Source organism: Oncorhynchus clarkii, unplaced genomic scaffold (assembly GCF_045791955.1).
Source record: "Oncorhynchus clarkii lewisi isolate Uvic-CL-2024 unplaced genomic scaffold, UVic_Ocla_1.0 unplaced_contig_2986_pilon_pilon, whole genome shotgun sequence".
Lineage (NCBI taxonomy): Eukaryota > Metazoa > Chordata > Actinopteri > Salmoniformes > Salmonidae > Oncorhynchus > Oncorhynchus clarkii.
Genome location: NW_027260829.1, coordinates 70217 through 97442, shown reverse-complemented (window position 1 = coordinate 97442; position 27226 = coordinate 70217). Strand labels below are relative to the sequence as shown.

Here is a 27226-nt window from a genome sequence, read left to right as displayed (position 1 = left end):
TAAACACAGCAAGGTGGACAGTGAAAACGTGCCAAACATGAGCTATCAGCAGTGTCCATGTTTGGAATCGACAAAAAAGGACTTGGAGGGAATTAAAAATCAGTTTGAGACCTTGATTGCCAACATGTAAGTAGTATCTCCATCTACCCACAATTTTTTTTTCTCAATACATTTATTTACATTCAAGTAGTAAATATGTCAAAACATTTTAATTGCTTTTTTACTAATTTCACATGTCTGTGGTCTATTTTGAAAACTCTTCACACAAAACAAACACTGCTGACATTCAAGTAAAACAACTTCCAGAACATTCCCCTAAGGTTCATGTTTTTGGGTTGCCAGGGAATGTTTTAACACAATGTTCTTATGTCTAAAACCGTTCATTCTGTATAGATTTTCTTTGAAAAAGATGAGAAAGGTGTCACACTGTAGTTTTAGTATCCTTAGAATAAATCATGAGATATATTGTAGGTGTATTGTAAAGGAGTACAGAAAAAGTATTAGTGTAGCACCGTCTGTCTGTATTCCATTTCTGCCCCTTTTGTTGAAGATCACGTTTTGTAATATGACTTCAAGTGCTACAGAATCAACGGTGTCTTTGCTTGACAAAATGAATCAAAGAAATTCTGATAATAAGTGGAATATTTCTGTCAAATACAAGCTAGGTATTTTAGCAGTGCACTGTACACTACACCATAAACGAATTTAAAATGGTGGTACTTTGGCTGTTTATGCAGGCTTTATACTTCCGATCCTTTTCCTTTTCCAAATATTTGGCATGTATCATCCATGATTAGTAAACAGCAAAAAAAATATATTAAAAAAATAATGGAATGTGATATTTATGCTGCGTTTACAAAGGCAGCCCATTTCAGATATTTTTTTCAATAATTGGTCTTTTGACCAATCAGACCAATCAATTTTGCCAATAATTGTGCAAAATATCAGAACTGGTCTGCCTGCCTTAGAGTTCCAATTTATACCACAAATGTGAATCTCAATTTTGATACAATTCTGATACTCCACATACGACCTCATTGTGCCCAATTCTGATATTTTTCCCAATTATTGGCAATTATGTAAAATGTAAATTGTCTGGTGGCGATTTTTATGAATTGTTCAACAGTCTTGGGGGTAGAAGCTGTTGAGGAGCCTTTTGGTCCTAGACTTGGCGCGCCGGTACCGCTTGCCATGCGGTAGCAGAGAAAACAGTCCATTGGGTGACTAAATTCATCACAAATAGTTTCAGAATCAATGAAGTGCAGAAGATGCATAGTAGACAGACGTGTTCAACTAATTCTAATTACGAATATGAACATTTCTATTTTGATAGTGATAGCTATAACCTACAGTGTCTGATGTGCGAGAAGAAAAAGGAAGAGTAAGTAATTACAAATGTAATTAAATTCATGCAACTGTTAAAAAGTGTGTCAAGTACCCCAAATGCACATCTGTTATATTGAGAACAATTATGAAACCCAGCCTGATGACTTGAAGTGATCATCATTAAACTGAATCACTTCACTGAATCTGAATCTATTGTTCCCTGGAAAGCAGATAACAGTATTGCGCAGCTGTTGAACAGAAAGGCCGAAATAGAACGCAACTGCTCAGTTACAGCGACCTACACATCAGTTTGCTACTAGCTAATTTTGCAGTCAGGTCGACATGGATCGATTTATTGTAAAAAAGAAACGTAAATTTATTGACAATGAAAATGATGGGCAAGAGCTTTAGAACGTGACAGCTATGAATAAACATCCACCTGTAAGGTTCGTCGTCTTCCTCTGATGATGCGTGGCATGTGTCCATTTTAATAAGACAAACTGAACACTATACAAATACAAAATAACAAAGTGAAACAAACACTAACATGGAAAATAATCACCCACAACTCAAAAGTGAAATCAGGCTACCTACATATGGTTCTCAATCAGGGACAACGATAAACAGCTGCCTCTGATTCAGAACCATACCAGGCCAAACACAGAAATCCCAAAACATAGAAAAAGGAACATAGACAACCCACCCAACTCACGCCCCGACCATACTAAACAAAGACATAATAAAAGAACTAAGGTCAGAACGTGACACCACCGGAAAATCAGGAAGATGGTGGCGGGGAAATTCAGCTAGCTAGAAATATTGTATGCTGATTTCACAAACAAGGAAGCTATTTTAAAGTCAATTAAGAGACTGCAACTCTCAGACTTGACCATAACAAGAAGCATAGAAGACATCATCGGTAAGCAACTGATTACTGACATATCCGTAGCGCTGTGTTTTGGTATTGCGCTTGACGAAATCACTGATGTAAGGGACATTTCCCAATTATGTGTTTGTGTCCGCTTCCCTCAAAATGAGTCGTTCAGAGAGAAACTTTTATGTTTACTGCCCCTTCAGGGACAAACACTAGGTGAGGATATTCTGAAAGCTCTTGTTACATTTTTTTGCTGATAATATTGGGTCAAATCTGGCATCCGTGTGCACTGACGGCGCCCCAAACATGCGAGGGAAGGAGAAGGGCCTGATGAGAGAGAGAGAATGTTCCCCAATTTGTTATGTTTCTTTGTATCATTCATCAGGAAGCACTTGTGGCTAAACTCAAAGACTGTGATTTACAGGATGTAATGCAGCAAGTCGTGTGCGTGGTGAACATTATTATTGCGAGGGCACTGAATCACCGGCAATTCCGCAAGTTGCTGAAGGAATACCAGACTGAATTCTGATATATCACAATGAGGTGAGATGGCTGTCTTGTGAAAGCGTTTTGGAAAGATTTCTCTCTCTCTCCTCCCAAATCCATAAATGTGTTGGAAGCAAGGGGAGAGAGGAGCCAGAACTGGATGATCCACAGTGGATATTAAAGGTGGCTTTTTTTTCACCTGCCACCTGAACATGGTGAATCTCCTGGGAAAGCTAAAAACTCCTGGCAAAATGCTGTGTGTGGTCACAGCATTTCAAAATAAAATCACCACACTGTTCATACTTGACAGTTTGTTCATTTCCTAAAACTCAGAGCAGTCACCACATCCAACCCAGACATAATACAACATTTTAGCTATGATGCATTTGTGAGTGGGTAGCCATTTGATTAGCTGTTCAGGAGTCTTGTGGCTTGGGGGTAGAAGCTATTTAGGAGCCTCTTGGACCTAGACTTGGCGCTCTAGTACCGCTTGCCGTGCAGTAGCAGAGAGAACCATCTATGACTAGGGTGGCTGGAGTCTGACAATTTTTAGGGCCTTCCTCTGACACCGCCTGGTATAGAGATACTGGATAGCAGGAAGCCGTACGCACTACCCTCTGCAGTGCCTTGCAGTCGGAGGCTGAGCAGTTGCCATATCAGGCAGTGATGAAACCCATCAGGATGCTCTCGATGGTGCAGCTGTAGAACATTTTGAGGATCTGAGGACCCATGCCAAATCTTTTCAGTCTCCTGAGGGGGAATAGGTTTTGTCGTGCCCTCTTCACAACTGTCTTGTTGTGCTGGGACCATGTTAGTTTGTTGGTAATGTGGACGCCAAGGAACTTAACTCTCAACCTGCTCCACTACAGCCCCAACGATGAGAATGGGGCCTTGCTCGGTCCTCCTTTTCCTGTAGTTCACAATCATCTCAGAAAAACAGACTGACCAATGAACAAGGATAGCAACAACAGACTACAAATTTAGAATGAATTCAGTCAAGGAGCAGAAGGGACATCTTCACTCATCCAACTGAGGTAACCCTTAATATGGGTCTTATACATGTGATATAGCCTATTTGATGTGTGTATGTATATATTTGTGATGTGCTGTACATCAAATCAGTTGCACATGCTTTATTGCTCTGAATTTGCTCTCAATTGATCATTGATTATTTTGGAACAAAAAGTACAATCAATTAAAGATAGCCCTCTGAATGATTGTCTCAACCCAAAGTGGCCCCTTTACAAAATATTATGAGTAACACTGCTATAGGCTGTCTCATCGTTGTTGGAGATCAGGCCTACCACTGTTGTGCTGTCAGTAAACTTAATGATGGTGTTGGAGTCGTGCTTGGCCATGCAGTCGTGGGTGAACAGGGACAACAGGAGGGGACTAAGCACACACCCCTGAAGGGCCCCTGTGTTGAGGATCAGTGTGTCAGATGTGTTGTTGCCTACCCTTACCACCTGTGGCCAGCCCGTCAGGAAGTCCAAGATCCAGTTGCAAAGGGAGGTGTTTAGTCCCAGGGTCCTTAGCTTAGTGATGAGCTTTGTGGGCACTATGCTGTTGAACACTGATGGTGTTGATGTTGATGTGAGCCATGACCAGCCTTTCAAAGCACTACATGACTTCCAACGTGAGTGCTAAAGGCTTTAGTAATTTAGGTAGGTTACCTTCACTTTCTTGGGCACAGGGACAATGGTGGTCTGCTTGAAACATGTAGGTATTACAGACTCGGTCAGGGAGAGGTTGAAAATGTCTGAAAAGGTCAACATTCACTTGCCAGTTGGTCTGTGCATGCTCTGAGAACATGTCCTGGTAATCCGTCTGGTCCTGCGGCCTTGTGAATGTTGACCTGTTTATATGTCCTGCTCACATCGGCTACAGAGAGCGTGATCACACAGTCGTCTGAAACAGCTGGTGCTCTCATGCATGCTTCGGTGTTGCTTGCCTCGACGCGAGCATTCAAATTGCCATCAATAAAATGCTATGGTGTTCATTGTCCGTAGGTTATGCCTGCCCATACCATAACCTCACTACCACCATGGGGCACTCTGTTCACAACGTTGACATCTGCAAACCACTCACCCACACACCATATACGCTGTCTGCTATCTGCCCACTACAGTTGAAACCGGGATTCATCTGTGAAGAGCACACTTCTCCAGCATGCCAGGGGCCATTGGAGGTGAGCATTTTACCACTGATGTCGGTTATGACACCAAACTGCAGTCAGGTCAAGACCCTGGTGAGGACGACAAGCACGCAGATGAGCTTCCCTGAGACGGTTTCTGACAGTTTGTGCAAAAATTCTTTGGTTGTGCAAACACAGTTTCATCAGCTGTTCGGGTGGCTGGTCTCAAACGATCCCGCAGGTGAAGAAGCCGGATGTGTAGGTCCTGGGCTAGCGTGGTTGCACGTGGTCTGCGGTTGTGGGACTGGTTGGACATACTGCCAAATTCTCTAAAATGACTTGAGGCGGCTTATGGTAGAGAAATGAACATTAAATTATCTGGCAACAGCTCTGTGTTTATATTTTTGTTCAGTGTAGTTATACAGACTTTAGAGAATTTGAAGTTAAGATAACCTGAACATGTGAACGTCGGTTTGGTGTCTCTAGCTTGAACTGTTCAACAGTTACTGTTGGTGAGTTATTTTATGCAACTTTTTATTGGTAATTCTTTAAAATCTATTAACTATAACTATAAAAATGTGCATAAAATAACTCCACAGAATCATCTAGAATGTCATTGTAGGCTGTAACGTTAAGATATCCCTTCACTGGAACTAAGGGGTCTATCCCGAACCATGAAAAACAGCCCCAGACCATTAGTCCTCCTCCACCAAAGTTTACAGTTGGCACTATGCATGCTGGCAGGTAGCGTTCTCCTGGCACCCACCAAAACTATATTTGTCCGTCGGACTGCCAGATGGTGAAGCGTGATTCATCACTCCAGAGAACACATTTCCACTGCTCCAGAGTCCAATTGCGGCGAGTTTTACAGCTCTCCAGTCGATGCGTGGCATTGCGCATGGTGATCTTAGGCTTGTGTGCGGCTGCTTGCCCATGGAAACCCATTTCATGAAGGGCGGCAGGTATCCTAGCGGTTAAAAGCGTTGGGTCAGTAACCAAAAGGTCGCTGCTTCGCATCCCCGAGCCGACTAGGTGAAAAATCTGTCTATGCCATTAAACAAGGCACTTAACCATAATTGCTCCTGTAAGTCCTAATTGCTCCGTTGCTTCCAGAGGCAGTTTGGAACTCGGTAGTGAGTGTTGCAACCGAGCACAGACAATTTTTATGAGCTACATGCTTCAGCACTCGACGGTCTCATTGTCCACTTTCTTGGCCACCGTTGTTGCTCCTAGATGTTTCCACTTCACAATAACAACACTTACAGTTGACCGAGGTAGCTCTAGCAGGGTAAAAATATGACTTGTTGGAAAGGTTGTATCCTATGACGGTGCCACATTGAAAGTCACTAAGCTCTTTAGTAAGGCCATTCTACTGCCAGTGTTTGTCTATTGAGATTGCACGGATGCGTGATCGATTTTATACATCTGTCAGCTATGGGTGTGGTTGGAATAGCCAAATCCACTAATTTAAAAGGTTGTCCACAAACTTTTGTATATATAGTGTAACTCATCAACAGTAACTCTTAAACCGTTCAAGCTAGAAATACCAAACCAACTTTTATATGTTCAAGCTATCCTCATTTTACATTCTTAGATCAACTATAACTGTATAAATTAGCATAAAATAACTCACCATCAGTAACTCATAAACCGTTCAAGCTAGAGATACCAATCCAACTTTCACATGTTCAGGCTTTCCTAACTTATCTTATCCTATTCCTGCAATCAATTATTCAATCTTTCCATCTACCTACATTTAACTACAACCATTCAATACCATTACTACTGCAGTCACTACCACTTTAATAATGTATTTCACAACCATAAATACTAGCAAGCACACCATATTTCCTTCAGGAAATGTACTTTTCTAGTTATGACTTTCTACCTCATAACAACGACCTATTATTATATATCATAATTATGACTTACTATTTTATAACTAGTAGTCAGACTTTTGTTTTTTTGGGGGGGGGACAGGCTTCCATAAATTTGTCTAGATCAGTGAGAATAAAATCCCTATTAAATCCATTTTAGTTCCAGGTTGTAACAGAGCAAAACATCCACATGGATGAATATTTATTATACCAACTATATTTTCCCAACGTTGCTCTGTCTTCAAAACAATTTAACACAATTCATCCATATCTCATTAAATTGCCCTTTATGATTGTTTTGTTGTTTCTAGTTTTTGATTATTATTTGTGTATTTTTTTGACATTTTTGCCGCACTGTTAGGAACTAGTAATCCAAGCATTTTGCTGCACCCGCTATAACCTAAAACTTTGTAAGCGACCAATAAACTTTTATTTAATTTGTCAGTAAATACTAGTCACTATTAGTAGCCTATGGGATGCGGTACATAAGTATAACCATATTTAATCTCAGCGCCATACCACAATAAGACGGAGAAATACAATCTGTCAGCCAGTAGAATTTTCATTGACCGTTCATCAAGTGTGGGCTACTGTACATCTGCAAAGGCTACGGTCCTCTCTTTCTCAAGTCGGTAGGTAATATGTTAGAATGTGCAAGCAACGTTTCCCACTAAAAAAGTCACTGCAAAATATTGTTGAATGAAAACGTTCAGCCAATACCTCCACAACAACCCCATATGTGCTATTGTTTATTTTATATACCTCTACTTTTGAGATTTTGATCATACAAAAAATAAACCAATGACGTTATTTGCCAAATACAGTCTTTCGGCCATTGTGACCCCCCCCCCCCCCCCCAATTTATTTGTCATAACATCATTGCTAAACCCAAAGCCCGTTCCAGCCTGAAACCAACTCAGTATAAACACTGAACTTGGATAATGACAGTTGGTGTAGAGGACACAATGGTGTATGACAAACTGTACCTGTATAGTGATAAGTGATGAGATGAAACATCTACCATAGCATATTTCATTCTAAATATTTATTGTCCTCTTTTTGTAGTAAGGGTTCGAGCTGTCCATCGTGTGCGAAGAAAGACGGAGAGAGTGAGAAGACGGTGTCACGATCGTCGAAAGGAGCGGACCAAGGCGCAACGTGCGTATAGTTCCACATAGTTTATTTCAAAGTGAAACTTAACAAAAACAACAAAGAATAAACGAACGTCCAGTACAGAGCGCACTTAGGCACTAACTGAAAACAATATCCCACAACACAGTTGGGAACAATGGGCAACTTAAATATGATCCCCAATTAGAGACAACGATAAACAGCTGCCTCTAATTGGGAACCACACTCACCAATCAACATACACATACAAAATACTAGATACCCTGACCTAAAGGTGCGGACTCCGGACGCAAAACCTGAAACCAAAATGGGGAGGGTTAGGGGAGGTTGACTAGCGTTGGTGGCGGCTCCGGTGCGGGTCTTAGCACCCGCCCAAACCACGGATCCGGCCATGGAGCCGGGCTGAACACTGTGCTTGGACTGGGCAGAGGAAGGCTCTGGCCCTGGGAGCGAGTGCGGGGAGCCGGAACAGGTCGTACCGGGCTGGGGAGGCGCATTGGAGACCTGGTGCGTGGAGCCAGCACAGGTGGCACCAGACTGATGACATGCTCTTCAGGGCGAGTGCGGGGAGCCGGCACAGGATGAACCGGGCTGAGGCGCACTGGAGGCTTGGTGCGTGGAGCCGGCACAGGTGGCACCGGACTGATGACACGATCTTCAGGGCGAGTGCGGGGAGACAACACAAGACGTACCGGGCTGGGGAGGCGCACTGGAGGCCTGGTGCGTGGAGCCGGCACAGGTGGCACCGGACTGATGACACGCTCTTCAAGGCGAGTGCGGGGAGCTGGCACTGGACGTACCGGGCTGGGGAGGCGCACTGGAGACCTGGTGCGTGGAGCCGGCACAGGTGGCACCGGACTGATGACACGCTCTTCAGGGCGAGTGCGGGGAGCTGGCACAGGACGTACCGGGCTGGGGAGGCGCACTGGAGACCTGGTGCGTGGAGCTGGCACAAATGGCACCGGACTGATGACACGCTCTTCAGGGCGAATGCGGGGAGACGGCACAGGACGTACCGGGCTGGGGAGGCGCACTGGAGGCCTAGTGCGTGGAGCCGGGACAGATGGCACCGGACTGATGACACTCTCTTCAGCAGGCCTGCACTGCGGCACAGCATGATGCTGCTACCACCATGGTGCCAGGTTTCCTTCCGACGTGATGCTTGGCATTCAGGCCAAAGAGTTCAATCTTGGTTTCATCAGACCAGAGAATCTTGTTTCTCATGTCAGAGTGCTTACGGTGCCTTTTGGCAAACTCCAAGCGGGCTGTCATTTGCCTTTTACTGAGGAGTGGCTTATGTCTGGCCACTCTACAATAAAGGCCTGATTGGTGAAGTGCTGCAGAAATGGTTGTCCTTCTGGAAGGTTTTCCCATCTCTACAGAGGAACATCTCCCTGACCAAGGCCCTTCTCCCTTGATTGCTCAGTGTGGCCAGCTGTAGGAAGAGTCTTGGTGGTTCCAAACTTTTCCATTTAAGAATGATGGAGGTCACTGTGTTCTTGGGGACCTTCAATGCTGCAGACATTTTTTGGTACCCTTCCCCAGATCGGTGCCTCGACACAATCCTGTCAGCGACCTCCACAGACAATTCCTTCGACCTCGTGGCTTGGTTTTTGCTCTGACATGCACTGTCAACTGTGGCACCTTGTAAAGAGGGGTGTGAGCAATTCTTAATATTATTATTTATTTAACCTAATGTAACTATTTAAGCCTTTCCAAATCATGTCCAATCAACTGAATTTACCACAGGTGGACTCCAATCAAAATGTAGAAACCTGCGAGATGATCAATGGAAACAGGATGCACCTGAGCTCAATTTCGAGTCTTATACCAAAGGGTCTGAATACTTATGTATTCTGACACTTTGTTTAATTCAAAACATGTCTAAAAACCTGTCATTATGGGGTATTGTGTGTAGATTGATCAATTTTAGGATAAGGCTGTAACGCAACAAAGTGGAAAAAGTCAAGGCGTTTGAATTCTTTCCGAATGCACTGTACCACACCCCCTCGGGCCTTATTGTGGAATTATAATTTTGTGTAATGTTGCATAATCACCTTCCAGTGTAAAAATCTTGGACATTAAAAACAATAGGCAGTGGTCTGAAGCCAAAAAATAAAGGAAATTCACATGAGCACCACAATGCCTATTCCACCCATGCTCTACCAAGGTTTTCCAGCACATAGCTTTGACCTACTATAGTAGCTATGTTGGTGTTGTACTTCAAACTATGTGTAGGCAAGTTGCTTAGGATTCAAACCTTCTCAAACAGCCTCATTCATACTCTTAGCACTTAGTGCTTCCACAATAATGTGATTTGTACCGCCTACAAGGAAAGATACTGGATTCTCCACACACCTCAGTAAGACATTAAGTCAGCAAGTAATATTTCAGAATGTGCAGGCAGCGTTTCCAACTAAAAAAGTCACTGCAAAAGAATACCTCCACAACGATCCCATATAATTTGCTATCGGTTAATATTTTATATACCTGTACTTTTGAAATTTTGATCATACAAAAAATGTACTAATGACATTATTTTCCAAATACAGAGTCCTTCGTCCACTGAATTTTCTTTGTCATAATGTTATTTCTAAGCCCAAACCTGACCAGGCCCAAGTGTATTCATAAACTTTCAGGCCCATTCCAGCCTGAAACCAACTCCGTGTAGAAACTGAACTATGCTTGGATAACAGTTGGTGTAGAGGACACAATGGTGTTATGACACACTGTACTTTTTTCAATAATTTTTGTAAAATGTTACTTCATTCTACATATTTAATGTGCTCTTTTTGTAGAATGCTTCCATGCCGTTGGTATGAGAAGAAAGACACGGAGATTGAGAAGGACCGAGAGCATAAACAAAGGTGTTATTAACATTTATTCAATTGAACTTAGATTATGTAATTTATCCACACCATACTTGGCTAAATGTAGAGAGATATACTGGAAATTCATTGAACTTTAAAAAAAATAATTGAATGTTACATAATGCATTAAGTTAACGCAGCTGTTAGGCTGGATTTACAGTATACTTCATTACTCTGTAGAAGCTCCACAGCCACTTTGTGACTTCACCACACTGCATGGGTGGCATTCAGTGCAATTCCACGGTGACACTGACTCAGATTTTTCATTTTAAAAAGTACGTTAATTAAACAAAAAACAATGATTGCAAAGTTGAACAAACCATTCACTTATATGCACAATACTACTTTTAACAATTTCCACTGAAAATATTTACAAAAACACATTTACTTGAAGAACAGTGGAGATGCAAAGATTGGTAAAAGAATGACTGCACAAACAGCACAAATCAGCACAAATATTTGCAATCATTGTTTTTTGTTTGAAATACATTTTTAGCTGAAACATCTGAGTCTCCGCGTAACTCTGCTATCATGGAATTGCCTGCATGCCAACATGTGCTTTAATAAGGTTTTGCCAAATAGACTGCTCGGAGGAGTGTTAACCAAGTATTAGTGTGTCAAACACCACAAATGTATTTATTGTGCTCATCAAATACTTATAATGATTGTTGACTTTGCTCTTAACACAGTATTGCCGAGATGGAAAACTTTTACAAAACAGAGCTTGACAAAGTGAGGTAAATACTACTCTGGCACTAAATAATACTAACCGCTTTTGTATCTACAGTATCTATTGTGCAACCCAATGGCACACTATTCCCTAGTGCACTACTGTCGACCAGAGCCCTATGGGACCTGGTCAAAAGTAATGTACTAAATAGGTAATACTATGCTGTTTGGGATGCAGGCTCTGTGTTCTAAGGGAGTATTTTTGCTCGAATACTGGATCTAAGGTTTGTATTTTGACTAATAATCGAGTACTCAAACTTTTAAAATGTGATTATCCTTTGTGGAGTATGTCAAGTGCAAAGAAAATATGTTAAGTTTCACTTTCAGTTGTTTGTCAGCCGACAGCATACCGCAAACTATTTCTCTTTAACTGAAGTACTCAAAATAATTTATGAGAGTAATCAAACAAGACATCTTTCAATTGCCCATCCCTAATCTTTAGAACTTGTCTGTTTGGGGTTTTACAGTAGCCTACACTCTACAGACTGAATATGATGTGGTTACCTGGATGGATGGCAGGTCAATGACATGTTGACCACAAAACCACTGCATACCGTTGATCAAATGTTCTTCACATTTTCCAATCACAGATCTGATCTTGAAGCAGAACGAAAGAAACATGATTCCTTTAAACAGAGGTATAGTATTCAGAACTATACAACCATTTGGAACATTCGCCTAATTCAAGGATATTCAGAGGGCATTGTAGCTACTGCACATGAATTCAGTATTACATTTTTAAAATTAAGAATTTGAAGCAGCTGTAAGAGTCAATGGATGTTCAAGAAATGAATATACTGTATAGATAATTGTTAATTCATTAATATAAAGTGACAGTTAAGTGCTATAGGTAAATGAGATTGTTTTTTAGGTGGACTCTTTCATGAAGCCTAAATATTTTATCTTCTTACTTCAACTTAATCTAGAATGGCAAGTGAATTGTCCCCTGAGATAGAAAGCAGAGGAGATTTGTCTGAAGACATCACCAACCCCTGCAGAGAAACAACTCAGAAAGATGTATGATCAACTGCAACTTGTTGAATTGCCAAAGTTCAAGGAAGCAGTCAAGTCACTGGGTTATGACCCATCCAATGCAGAACGCTTGGTGAAGGTAATACATCTGGTAACATTTTAAAATGCTTTACATTCATTTGAATGTGGTTCATGCCAGAGGTAGAACAACTTTGGCTGAATGACTTCAGTCTTGCTTTATCTTTATAGCACAAACGTTATTCAAGCTCAGATATAATAATATTTGTGCTTTTGTTTGTGCATTTTGTGGATACCATTTTATGGTATCGTGATAGGACACGTTCGAGGTGGCATGGGGTGATATGGAGAAGAAGAAAAAGGACATGAAACAACTGTTTTCATTGCACAGCACCACACAACAAAGCACAAAAAAGGTACACCATCTTGGAGTGATGCTTATTTTCGATTGTCTAAGGTTGCTGTTTCCCATGCTTTTGAATGCAGCTCTAAGTCAGTTTTACTAGGGTAAGTTTGGCGGCGTGAGTGAAGGAGGCCTTGTTGCGAAATAGAAAGCCGATTCTAGATTTGATTTTGGATTGGAGATGTTTGATATGAGTCTGGAAGGAGAGTTTACAGTCTAGCCAGACACCTAGGTATTTGTAGTTGTCCACATATTCTAGGTCAGAACCGTCCAGAGTGGTGATGCTAGTCGGGCGGGCGGGTGCGGGCAGCGAACGGTTGAAAAGCATGCATTTGATTTTAGTAGTTGGAGGCCACGGAAGGAGTGTTGTACGGCAATGAAGCTCGTTTGGAGGTTTGTTAACAGATTGTCCAAAAAAGGGCCGCATGTATACAGAATGGTGTTGTCTGCATAGAGGTGGATCAGGGAATCACCCGCAGCAAGAGCGATTTGATTTGACACACTGAACTCTGTCTGCGAAGTTGGTGAACCAGGCGAGGCAGTCATTTGAGAAACCAAGGCTATTGAGTCTGCCGATAAGAATACGGTGATTGACAGAGTAGAAAGCCTTGGCCAGGTCGATGAAGACGGCTGCACAGTACTGTCTTTTATCGATGGCGGTTATGATATCGTTTAGTACCTTGAGTGTGGCTGAGGTGCACCCATGACCAGCTCGGAAACCGGATTGCACAGCGGAGAAGGTACGGTGGGATTCGAAATGGTCAGTGATCTGTTTATTAGCTTGGTTTCAAAGACTATAGAAAGGCGGGGCAGGATGGATATAGGTCTATAATAGTTTGGGTCTAGAGTGTCACCCCTTTGGAAGCGGGGTATGACCGCGGCAGCTTTCCAATTTTAGGGATCTCGGACGATATGAAAGAGAGGTTGAACAGACTGGTAATAGGGGTTGCAACAATGGCGACGGATAATTTTCAAAAGAGAAGGTGCAGAGTTGGTTGTGTACATCAGTAGGAATAAAATCTAATTTAATATATTTTTATATTTAATTTTAAACAGCAAATGTGAAGACTGTGCAAAGGGTGTGTAGACTTTCACTTTGAACTGTTTATGGGTTGACCGGTGAAAAGTTGCTCGTCTTGAACTTTAGCTAACATGGGCAGCAGCTGTACAGGGAATGGGCTGTCAGTCAACCTGAATTCATGAATGTTGTCAACACAGAGAACTTGATCAATTCATAAAAGCTGTTTCAATAAATACTTATTGGAAAAATTGTCAAAAGTAACATTCATGTGACATTTGATTGGCTTTGAAATAGCTTTTATACTCAAGAAATAGTGATTTCAGTTACTCAAACTCAATCACGATTGGCTTGATTTATGCCGTGTTCATATGCTAGTCAAAACTCGGAAATATCCGACTTGCTAAATCATTGTAGAAAGATGATCCCGAGTTTCCAACTTGAAGTATCAGAATCAACCAATAGGAAGCTCTATTAAAAATAGTATGTTAATTTTAGTTTGAGGTTTTGAGTTTCCAATTGCATGTGAACGTGGTATTTGTGTACCAATTTTGTGGACAGGTCAGGGATATCTCTCTTGGTAAGTAATGACCATACTGTATTAAGACAATTTAGTATTAATAGAATGCATCAAAATAAAAAACTAACATGCATTTTCCATTCATAAAATGTGTAGGGTAAATTACCACAGTAGATTTGCTGTGGTAAAAGAGGGAATAACTGCCAAACAGTAAGAGGAGCTTGAAATGTTGAAAGCAATTGAGATGGAGCTGTGAAGGGTGATCAAAGCTCTCATTGATTGTTTAACGAGCAATCCCCTTGCAGTGATATGGTGGCCAATGTTGGTTGCAATTAGCCTAGCAGTTGGATAGCAGAAGACCGCTATGCTAAGTTTGTGAAGCATTAAAGTCTTATTTAAGAATGAATTGGTTAAAAATCTATAATTCTAGTAGGAACACGATTAGACACTACATTGCCATTTCCACACTCCATCCCAAGGGGGCAGCAGCAACCTGCTCCAGGTCCCGTGCCAAGTCTTGTTTATAGAGTGTGGTACTCTAATATGAGTATGAGTCATAATACCCATTAACCCTAGCGGTAAAACAGGGAAATGGTTCCAATTGTTTTTCCATCATTAATTTTAGAAACACTTTAGATAAGGGATGTGTTTCGTGAAGGCTTTCCTTGGCATGACGTTTTGATAACTGTGTGAATCTTTCTAGGACAAGGTGACCTTTATCAATGTATTTACACCAGAAAATAATTAGCTGCTAAAGTGGCTATCATAAAGAACTAAACATGTCATGAGGATCTGGATGAGACTGCTGAATCGAGGCAAAGGTAAGAATCTCTTTATTAACTATGTGATGAATAAATTGGATACATTTCTTTAAATGAATTGACAATTCTGTGAACAGTCTTGTGCAAGTTTAAATTTACACAATACCTGTTTACAAAGGTGTCAGCTAGAGATTGCAGGGATATGTAATTTTACATGTCTACTTTGATGTTAATTGGCATTTTCGAATCTGTTAGTAAATGAGACAAATACAGTGCCTTGCGAAAGTATTCGGCCCCCTTGAACTTTGCGACCTTTTGCCACATTTCAGGCTTCAAACATAAAGATATACAACTGTATTTTTTTGTGAAGAATCAACAAGTGGGACACAATCATGAAGTGGAACGACATTTATTGGATATTTCAAACTTTTTTAACAAATCAAAAACTGAAAAATTGGGCGTGCAAAATTATTCAGCCCCTTTACTTTCAGTGCAGCAAACTCTCTCCAGAAGTTCAGTGAGGATCTCTGAATGATCCAATGTTGACCTAAATGACTAATGATGATAAATACAATCCACCTTTGTGTAATCAAGTCTCCGTATAAATGCACCTGCACTGTGATAGTCTCAGAGGTCCGTTAAAAGCGCAGAGAGCATCATGAAGAACAAGGAACACACCAGGCAGGTCCGAGATACTGTTGTGAAGAAGTTTAAAGCCGGATTTGGATACAAAAAGATTTTCCAAGCTTTAAACATCCCAAGGAGCACTGTGCAAGCGATAATATTGAAATGGAAGGAGTATCAGACCACTGCAAATCTACCAAGACCTGGCCGTCCCTCTAAACTTTCAGCTCATGCAAGGAGAAGACTGATCAGAGATGCAGCCAAGAGGCCCAAGATCACTCTGGATGAACTGCAGAGATCTACAGCTGAGGTGGGAGACTCTGTCCATAGGACAACAATCAGTCGTATATTGCACAAATCTGGCCTTTATGGAAGAGTGGCAAGAAGAAAGCCATTTCTTAAAGATATCCATAAAAAGTGTTACAAGCCACAAGCCACCTGGGAGACACACCAAACATGTGGAAGAAGGTGCTCTGGTCAGATGAAACCAAAATTGAACTTTTTGGCAACAATGCAAAACGTTATGTTTGGCGTAAAAGCAACACAGCTCATCACCCTGAACACACCATACCCACTGTCAAACATGGTGGTGGCAGCATCATGGTTTGGGCCTGCTTTTCTTCAGCAGGGACAGGGAAGATGGTTAAAATTGATGGGAAGATGGATGGAGCCAAATACAGGACCATTCTGGAAGAAAACCTGATGGAGTCTGCAAAAGACCTGAGACTGGGACGGAGATTTGTCTTCCAACAAGACAATGATCCAAAACATAAAGCAAAATCTACAATGGAATGGTTCAAAAATAAACATATCCAGGTGTTAGAATGGCCAAGTCAAAGTCCAGACCTGAATCCAATCGAGAATCTGTGGAAAGAACTGAAAACTGCTGTTCACAAATGCTCTCCATCCAACCTCACTGAGCTCGAGCTGTTTTGCAAGGAGGAATGGGAAAAAATTTCAGTCTCTCGATGTGCAAAACTGATAGAGACATACCCCAAGCAACTTACAGCTGTAATCGCAGCAAAAGGTGGCGCTACAAAGTATTAACTTAAGGGGGCTGAATAATTTTGCACGCCCAATTTTTCAGTTTTTGATTTGTTAAAAAAGTTTTAAATATCCAATAAATGTCGTTCCACTTCATGATTGTGTCCCACTTGTTGTTGATTCTTGACAAAAAAATACAGTTTTATATCTTTATGTTTGAAGCCTGAAATGTGGCAAAAGGTCGCAAAGTTCAAGGGGGCCGAATACTTTCGCAAGGTACTGTATATTGATTACAGTCACTTTGTCCAAGAGAATGTAACGCTCAATGAGTGAATAGGTGTGGAGTCAGGCGCAGAGAGCAAAGGATGCGGGAAAAAACACGCTTTAATGTCCAAAAAAATCACAGGAACAAAATAGTATACCCAACACAGGCGTAACTATAAAACAAAATAGTACCCTGATGTGAAATACTAGGACAGCGAGAAAACCCAACAAAACACTAACACCTCTCACAAATACAGAAGAACAAGCCCGCACAAACAGAAGCGGGCTAAACGAACTTAAATAACCCCACCCTAACAACCAAACAATGAACAGGTGAAACCAATTAGACAAAACCAAACGAACACGGAAAAAAGGATCGGTGGCAGCTAGTAGACCGGCGACGACGACCACCGAGCGCCACCCGAACAAGAAGAGGAGCCACCTTCGGTAATATTCAGAGAGATTTACATAGTTGAAAACATCACGCCAAGGTAAGCCTGCATGAAACACAGCCCTTATTTTAAGGGTTTTTAAAGTCCTCTATGGGAAAAATGAATGGTGGAAAAACGAATGAAACCATTTCCCTGTTTTACCACTTTACCACAACTCAGACAGGAGGATTACGGTCAGTGACTCAACCCACTCAAGTGATACACCCCTCCTAGGGACAGCATGGAAGAGCACCAGTAAGCCAGTGACTCATCCCCTGTAATAGGGTTAGAGGCAGAGAATCCCAGTGGAGAGAGGGGAACCGGCAAGGCAGAGACAGCAAAGGCGGTTCATTGCTCCAGTGCCTTTCCGTTCACCTTCACACTCCTGGGCCAGATTACACTCAATCATATGACCCACTGAAGAGATGAGTCTTCAATAAAGACTTAAAGGTTGAGACCGAGTCTGCGTCTCTCACATGAGTAGGCAGACGATTCCATAAAAATTGAGTTCTATAGGAGAAAGCCCTGCTTCCAGCTGTTTGCTTAGAAATTCTATGGACAATTAGGTGGCCTGCGTCTTGTGACCATAGCGTACATGGGGTACCGGTACAGAGTCAATGTGCGGGGGCACCTGTGTCGAGATAATTGAGGTAATATGTCCATGTAGGTAGAGTAACTTTGCATAGATAATAACAGAGTAACAGAGTAGCAGCAATGTTCCGGGGGGGCAATGCAAATAGTCTGGGTAGCCATTTGATTAGCTGTTCAGGAGTCTTTTGTACTGGGCCGTACGCATTACCTTCTATAGAGCCTTGTGGTCGGAAAGACCAAGCAGTTGCCATACCAGGCAGTGATACAACCCGTCAGGATGCTCTCGATGGCGCAGCTGTAAAACCTTTTGAGGATCTGAGAACCCATGCCAAATCTTTTCAGTTTCCTGAGGGGGAATATCTCTTGTCATGACCATGTTAGTTTGTTGGTGACCTGGATGCCAAGGAACTTGAAGCTCTCAACCTTCTCCACAACAGCCCCATCAATGAGAATCGGGGTGTGCTCGGTCCTCCTTTTCCTGTAGTCCACAATCATCTCCTTTGTCTTGATCATGTTGAGGGAGAGGTTGTTGTTGTCCTTGCACCACACAGTCAGGTCTCTGACCACTTCCTTATAGGCCTGTCTCATCGTTGTCGGTTATCAGGCCTACCACTGTTGTAATCTGCAAACTTAATGATGGTGTTGGAGTTGTGCCTGGCCGTGCAGTCATGAGTGAACAGGGAGTACAGGAGGGGGCTGGACACGCAGTGTGGAGTGCAATAGCGAATGCATCATCTGTAGATCTGTTGGTGCGATATGCAAACTGTTGGTCTAGTGTTTCTGGGATAATTGTGTTGATGTGAGCCATGACCAGCCTTTCAAAGCAATTGATGGCTACCGATGTGAGTGCTACAGGTCGGTAGTCATTTAGGCCGTACCTTAGTATTCTTGGGCACAGGGACTATGGTGGTCTGCTTGAAACATGTTGGTATTACAGACTCAGACAGAGGTTGAAAATGTCAGTGAAGACACTTGCCAGTTAGCACATGCCCGGAGTACACGTCCTGGTAATCCATCTGGCCTTACGGCCTTGTGTATGTTGACCTGTTTGAAAGTCTTACTCACATCGGCTGTGGAAAGCGTGATCACACAGTCGTCCGAAACAGCTGATGCTCCCATGCATGTTTTAGTGTTACTTGCCTTGAAGCGAGCATGGAAGAAGTTTAGCTTGTCTGGTAGGATCGTGTCACTAGGCAGCTCTCGGCTGTGCTTCCCTTTTGTAGTCTGTAATAGTTTGCAAGCCCTGCCACTTCCGACGAGCGTCGGAGCCGGTGTAGTACGATTCAATCTTAGTCCTATATTGACGTTTTGCCTGCTTGATGGTTCGTCAGAGGGCATAGTGGGATTTCTTATAAGCTTCCGGGTTAGCCCCGCTTCTTGAAAGCGGCAGCTCTACCCTTTAGCTCAGTGTGAATGTTGCCTGTAATCCATGGTTTCTGGATGGGGTATGTGCGTAGAGTCACTGTGGGGACGACGTCGATGCACTTATTGATAAAGCCAGTGACTGATGTAGTGTACTCCTCAGTGCCATCGGAAGAATCCCGGAACATATTCCAGTCTGTGCTAGCAAAACAGACCTGTAGTTTAGCATTTGCTTCATCTGACCACTTTTTTATAGACCGAGTCACCGGTGCTTCCTGCTTCCTTTTAATTTTTTCTTGTAAGCAGGAATCAGAGGATAGAATTATGGTCAGATTTGCCAAATGGAGGGCGAGGGAGAGCTTTGTACTCGTCTCTGTGTGTGGATTAAAGGTGGTCTAGATTTAATTTTCCCCTCTGGTTGCACATGCTGATAGAAATGAGGTAAAACTGATTAAGGTTCTCTGCATTAAGTCCCCGCCTACTATGAGTGCCGCCTAAGCGATAAGCGTTAACCTGTTTGCTTATGGCGGTATACAGCACATTGAGCGTGGTTTTAGTGCCAACATCGGTCTGTAGTGGTATGTTGATAGCTACGAAAAATACAGATAGTGTGGTCTACAGCTTATCATGAGATACTCTACCTCAGGCGAGCAAAGCCTCGAGACTTCCTTAGATATTGTGCACCAGCTGTTGTTTACAAATATGCATATCCACGCCTTGTGTCTTACGCTGCTGTTCTATCCTGCCAATAGTGTATAACCTGCCAGCTGCATGTTCTTAAAACCTCTTGGGGATAGTGAGACGCTAGCGTCTCAAGTGGCCAATAGCCTCGGGAAATGCAGAGCGCCAAATTCAAATAAAACGCGTTAAAACTCAAACTTTCATTAAATCACACATGCAGGGTACTCAATTAAAGCTACACTCGTTGTGAATCCAGCCAACATGTCAGATTTTAAAAATGCTTTTCGGTGAAAGCATGAGAAGCTATTATCTGATAGTATGCACCCAGCTGAACCATTTGTAAACAAAATAATTAGCGTAGCCGGCGCTACACAAAACGCTGAAATAAAATATAAAACATGCATTACCTTTGACGAGCTTCTTTGTTGGCACTCCAATATGTCCCATAAACATCACAATTGGTCCTTTTTTTCGATTAATTCCGTCCATGTATACCCAAAATGTCCATTTATAAAGCAGGCTTTATCCGGCAAAAAAACTGCTTTCCAAAACACAACGTCCCTACAAAACATTTCTAAAGTTGCCTATAAACTTTGCCAAAATATTTCAAACTACTTTTGTAATACAACTTTAGGTATTTTTAAACGTTAATAATCGATCAAATTGTAGGCGGGGCAATCTGTATTCAATAGAGCAAGTAAACAAAACATGCACCATTTTCCCTCTTGCATAACTATCAACAGTGTAACGTTGTTCCAGGATGTGCCTCTTCTTCGTTTCACCAATGATTAACTTCAACCTAATTCCAAAGACTGGTGACATCCTGTGGAAGTCGTAGGAACTGTAAAATGGTCGCTATCTAATTTCCCTTGGCAAAGACAACTGAGGGAACGGTCAGAGAAAAAAATAATAATAATCTGAACAGTTTTTCCTTGGGGTTTTGCCTGCTACATAAGTTCTGTTATAGTCAGACATGATTGAACCAGTTTTAGAAACTTCAGAGTGTTTTCTATCCACACCTACTAATCATATGCATATAATATATTCCTGGCATGATTAGCAGGAAGTTGAAATTGTGCACGCTATTTATCCAAAAGTGGAAATGCTGCCCCTTATCTCTTAATGTTGTCATTCAGCCACGAATCTGTGAAACATAAGATATTAGAGTTTTTAATATCCCGTTGGTAGGATATATGTGCGTTCAGCTTGTTCCATTTATTTTCCAGCGATTGAAAATTGGCTAGCAGGATGGAAGGCAAGGGCAGATTAGCCGCTTGTCGCCTGATCCTCACAAGACACCCGGATCTTTTTCCACAAAATCTAAATTTCCTTCTCCAGCGATTGACGAAGATGAGGTTCTGGTTGGGTGTCTGTGAAAGTCTGGTTGATAAGGGTGATCATCAGTCAGTGTTCCAGCTTGCAAGCCTGGAGGTTTTGTTTGGTGGCCATGAGGCCTTCCGTTCATTTTTTTTATCTTGCCTTTGATATTTTTCATTGTTGTGCTTGTGTATTGTTTTGTCACCATCTGAACAAATAATAATATTCTTGAACTGGCTGACCAAGAGGTCAAGAGAGAAGTAAGGTTGCTGTCTCCCTGGGCACATGTACATTCAAGACTTAGGCACATATGCTGATTTCTCACATAAATGCACAACTTCATTCAGATTACAGAACATGTAACTAGGCCTAAGACCCCTAGACTTAGCGAGTGCAAAAATATTAGCAGGCAAGGTAGTCGGTTATTCAACATTAAGCCTTGATAAGCATACAGGTGGAGAAAATCAGGTGATTGTGAATCTTTCGTTTGGGTAGGCCTGTTTGTAGTTTCCCCTTTTTAGTATATATTTATTTTCGTCACATAAACTGATCAATAATCCACTTGGGCTGGCCGACCAAGGGGTCCAAACAGAGCTGGCCATGGACCTAAGGTACGGTTGCTGTCTCCTGAGTACAATCATTCAACACCTGATCGCATGTGCTTACTTCCCACGTTAATGCACACACCAAGGTTACAGACCATGTAGCTAGGCCTAGTACCCCTAGACACAGTGAGTGCAACAATTTCAGCAGGTTTGTTATCAGTTTTGTAATAGTACCTTATTTATGGTTTGAAAGATGTTTTCTCTTTCCTAAAGGTCTCAGAATATATGCAAGCAGCAGTCCGGAATCTTCAAATGGCATTGTTCTACAGCCAGAAAGCTGATGTTGTTAAGGTAATATTTAAGACAATTAATGCAATTGAATCATTCTTCTTACATTTGTAATTCTGATTAAATCAACCTGGGCACACTGCCAACAAAACAGCTCTCTGCATGTGCAAAGTTACCCCAAAATGATGGGAACATTTTCAAATTCATTGGACACAACTTTGGAATATTACGTCTAGCAATGAGTGTGAAACACATTTTACCGTTGTTTACATTCATCTGCATGAATATTCACTTTCTCATGGACATCGTAAAAGGAAAGCCACAAGATGATTTCTGCTATAATATTGTAAGTGTTAAGATGATTTCATAGATCAGTATTTTGTGGACAGAATGTTGCCCAAAATTCATTATTTAAAAAATGTAATTCTCTTCCACAGGATCAACTCTCCAGTCTACGCATCACAGATCTTCAGGTCAAAGGGATTCGAAACCACATTTTTGCAGAGTGCTACTGGTTGGGTAGTTTGATGGCTCTGCACAACCCACCTCTTAAACCTAACTGGCAGTGTTGTGATGCCAATAGGAGTGTCAATTTTCCACCTCTTATAATCCCCAGTGAGGTGGAGAAAGTTTCAATGGAACTTTAACAATTAATTACATTGTTAACGAAGCATTCGGTTCAGAGGGATAAACTATAAAGCAGGATCAATGAGATTATGTTAACTTTGATTTTCAAAAAACTGAAATGACTTTAGATTTTCTGGTTCATTAAGAAAGCAAAACTTAGACATGTGTTTTTGGTTGTTGAGTCAATTAAACTGTGCCCATTTCAAGCTTATCTTTCCCAAATAAAAAATAAGTTATTTCAGAATATTTGGGCAAGTTAGCTGGCTGGCTAACTCATTAAACATGCTTTGTAATATACCCCTCCGATGGGTAAGACAGTTGAACTAAAGCTCAACAATTTGGTCCATTTCCCCTGCAGACGTTGCATGCTTAAACCAATGGTTGCGTGCCATGTTATTGACTGTCATCAACTGACAGATTGCTATACCATATGGTGTTGTTAGCTAATAATGTAAAATACCTATCCTGGCGTAAGACCTGGTCAGTATCCGCAACTCCTGGGCAGAGGAACATGCCCTATAACTTAAAATATAACTTACATATCATTTATGCCTTAATGAGTAGTGCTGTGTGTTTTGGCTATTTATGTCACATGACCTGGAATTTAATCTTTTTTATTTAAGGCTTTTTTTTTATCAAACTGTCCTCTTTTCTTTTTACGTCAGATCTTCTAGCACCATCCTCAGACGAGTGCTGACATTTTTGTTCTAATTCTCATTCCTGGAAAAGACTTAAAAGAAAGGTTCAAATACAGGTCATGTGACATGAATAACAAAAGTACAGGGCTCTACTCATTAAGGCATAACTGAGTGGTATACTAAAAAAAAGCAGAACTAACGAGTAAACCAGCTAACTTACCTAAATGTTTTGAAATACATTTAGATTTTTTGAAAGATAAGCTTGAAATTGGCATGGTCTAATTGACTCAACAACAACAAAAACACATATCTAAATTCAGCTTAACCTACAGTTTAGCTGAATAAACAGTTATTTATGGTTGTTTGTCAAAGTTAGCTAGTTATACATAGGCACACAGCCATGCTAATTGGCTGGATTATTATCTATTTAGACAACACATTAGTCTTACTCTTATTCAGATATCACGTCCAACATCACACACATCTACCTACTCAGATTTACTACACACAAAATATCCTGACTGTCGCGCTCTAGATGGCATGGTAGAATTAACTTGAAAATGGAGAATGAAGTACTTTTAGCTTTATAGCTGAAGCTGGTAAAATCACTCTACAAACTATCATTGTGCCATTAACGAGATCACAAATATTATGGACACATTAGAAAAAGCAGTTTCTGCCTAGAGACAAGACTAACAGGAACTAACAGTACAGGTAGATTACATTAGAAACGGTACTACAAAAGTACAATACAAGAGAGAGAAAAAACAAAGAACTGGAGGAACTTATTCAAGAACAATCTAATGTAATCTTTTATAAAAAATAAAGCAAACTCCATGGAATATGGAGATAAATGTTATTTCATGCCAACTTTACTTTTTTTGTGAATATGGCTTCCTCCCTGTCAAACACATTAGAGAAAAATGATCGAAATCCCATGGATTACATTATTTCCCTTCTCTGCTTCAGTTCGATCCTCCTGGTATGATGGAGGTAATTGGTAACTTAAAGATATCAGCAGCAGGTCATGATGAGATTGGTGCCTCTTTCGTGAGTGTCAGTGTCTTCTTTGATCACTGAGCCTCTAACGTATATCTTCAACAAATATCTATGCAAACTGGTATTGTTACTAAAGAGTAGAAAATTGCCCAACTTATCCCCCTCTATAAATCTGGTATCCCAGATCTTTGACAAATTATCACTCAATATCTGTACTACCATGTTTTTCTAGAAAAATCGGTGTGTAAAAAAATGTTGAAACATTAAATCAACACTGTATTCTATATGAGCACCAATATGGTTTTCGTAAAAACTACTCCACAGATATGGCCTTTTTGCAACTTGTGGATAAAATCTTTACAGTCCTGAACAACAATGAATACGTGCTTGGCATCATTTTAGATTTATACAAAGCGTTTGATCATGAAATATGACTTTCTAAATTGCATTATGGTTTTCATATAATTGGCTATATATTTATGTTTATGATAGAGAACAATTTGTTTATGCAAACGGCTGTGCATCTACCTGGGCCAAGATATCCTGTGGCGTGCCACAGGGTTTGATAATTGGACCTTTGTTAGTCCTAATCTATATCAATCTATACCGTAATAACCATTCTCTTTGGTGATGATACCATTTTGATTTTAACACACAATAATTTTGACTCACTAATTAATGAAGCCAACTCGGGCATGGTCAAATTTTCTGAATTGTTCCAGATAATTTGTTAATTTTTAAATGTAAACATCTGACTATATTGTATTCACTATTAAGAATAAGAAATATTGTTAAATAAAGAGCCAGAATCTCAATTGGTAGGAATGAAATCAAACCAGTCATATCCACTAGATTTCTCTGAGTTCTAATTGATGAAAAGTTATCCTGGAAAGATCATATTCAATTTGTCTGATCAAAGTGTTGGTATCATTAGAAAGATTACTGGTTTGTTTCATCAGATTTGCTTCCTAGCTCTTTACTATATCTTATGCCTCCTACCTGCACAAATTAGTCATACTACAAAAGACATTTGCAAGACTAGCTACCTCCTCTAATTGCCTGGCTCCATCTGCACCTTTGTTTAAGAAACTCAATATCTTGTCTATGTACCGCATTAATGTATGCCAATGATGCACTTCCATCTCCACACTTTTATACTTCCCAGACAGTTTACTTTTCAATGGATTCTTCCAGGTTAACTCTGAAATCCATCTATATAACACAAGACACAGTGATAACCTTCACCCTCCCCACTGCCGTACCTCACATTGGCACCTCTATATCTGATAGAGAATTGACTTACTCCTAGAATCCACATTGGCAAAATATCATCTTCCCTCAATAGATTCAAGCGGAGACTGGGGGTCAGCCTGATGGACCAAACTACTCCATAATCATCTCCATATAGCCTAACTCTCACACACACACGTGCACATTCACACACACATTTAAACAACACAAATATATATTTTTTCCTGATTACTGATCAATTCATTTATACATTTAAAATTAGTAGATTTCCAACCACACCTACACACCACTTCTTTTGATGTTGTAATTTGTCATTACAGTAAATAATCTATGACAAATGACGTTAAACAGAAGGTATTTTTTATTTATACCTTTATTTAACTAGGCAAGTCAGTTAAGAACAAATTCTTATTTTCAATGATAACCCACTGTTCCTAGGCTAACTGCCTTGTTCAGGGGAAGAATGACAGATTTTTACCCTATCAGCTTGGGGATTTGATCTTGCAACCTTTCGGTTACTAGTCCACTAAGCTACCTGCATAGTGGTCAGTAATTGTTGTTTGTTATGATTGCTAAATTGCTGCTGTATTTTTTTTAAATGTAATTTCATTTTGTCAAATGTGTAATTGTATATTAGTCTATTTTAAATCAATGGGATATGTACTATGTATCAATGCAAAACAAATAAACCACTGTTTAAAATACACATGGAATTTGTTGCTAATCTAACATTTTGTCTTGGAGACAGCAGTTCTGTCCCTGTCTTTCCCTTCAGCCTGGCTCCAGGAAATGCAGCCATTTTAACAGGTGGAAATGCTGGTCAGTCACACCTGCAATATATTTACACAAACAATTAGTTGAAAAGGACCAATAGGGAGCTCACAGTTCACAATCACATTACTACCCTACGGCATCTAATAGAGGCCATACACTGTCCTTTCCGTGTGTGGTAGTTGGTGCCGTTTTAAGATGAGGGAGGACAATTAAAAATATTTAATGAGCATGGCCTTATTTCTATTACAGCATATTGGATGACTGTCATTCATATCCCATTCACCCAGTTCAATGTAACATCGATAGGTTTAGGCTACTACATGATATTATATTCCCTATACCCATCATAAGTGAAAGTTTACAACGTATGTGCATAGGTCGAGATACATTTTTGTAATCGAGTTGACAGACAGTGACACATTCAATACCGGATTGTACCCTCTTGCCTGCTCAAAGCTGATCTAGGGTGTAATCATTAGTCCAACATTAGTCACTTTGCTTTGTTTAATTCCTTCTCGCATCTACGCCCTCTCTTCTCACCTTTTCCCTTCGCTTCAGTGCTCAACATATCAGCTGTCTGGTACCAGGCAAAAACATTTTTTAAACATGCATACCATAACCGTTGCACACAGCCTACATCCTTGTCACCATTTTAGCTATCATCATAGTCAATATAGCTACTAGAACTAACGCATGAGTAAACGCACTACAGTCATGCAGTACAGTAAGCA

The 27226-nt window shown here is 40.9% G+C and overlaps 1 protein-coding gene across 2 annotated transcripts; it reads left to right on the top strand.

The window, feature by feature from the left end:
• The first annotated feature begins 7 nt into the window (after positions 1–7).
• LOC139401840 (uncharacterized) lies at positions 8–26434 on the top strand. Of its 2 annotated transcripts, XM_071145824.1 has the most exons (9): positions 8–126; positions 7763–7855; positions 10627–10695; positions 11388–11435; positions 12018–12065; positions 12354–12538; positions 12735–12833; positions 22192–22269; positions 22644–26434. In XM_071145824.1, the coding sequence occupies exons 1-6, from the start codon at positions 38–40 to the stop codon at positions 12448–12450; spliced, it is 444 nt and encodes a 147-aa protein (XP_071001925.1). In that variant the 5' UTR covers positions 8–37; the 3' UTR covers positions 12451–12538; positions 12735–12833; positions 22192–22269; positions 22644–26434. The 2 variants fall into 2 exon arrangements, with proteins under 2 accessions (XP_071001925.1, XP_071001924.1); XM_071145823.1 differs by lacking the exons at positions 8–126; positions 7763–7855 and having other exon boundaries at positions 22644–26423.
• The last annotated feature ends 792 nt before the right edge of the window (positions 26435–27226 follow it).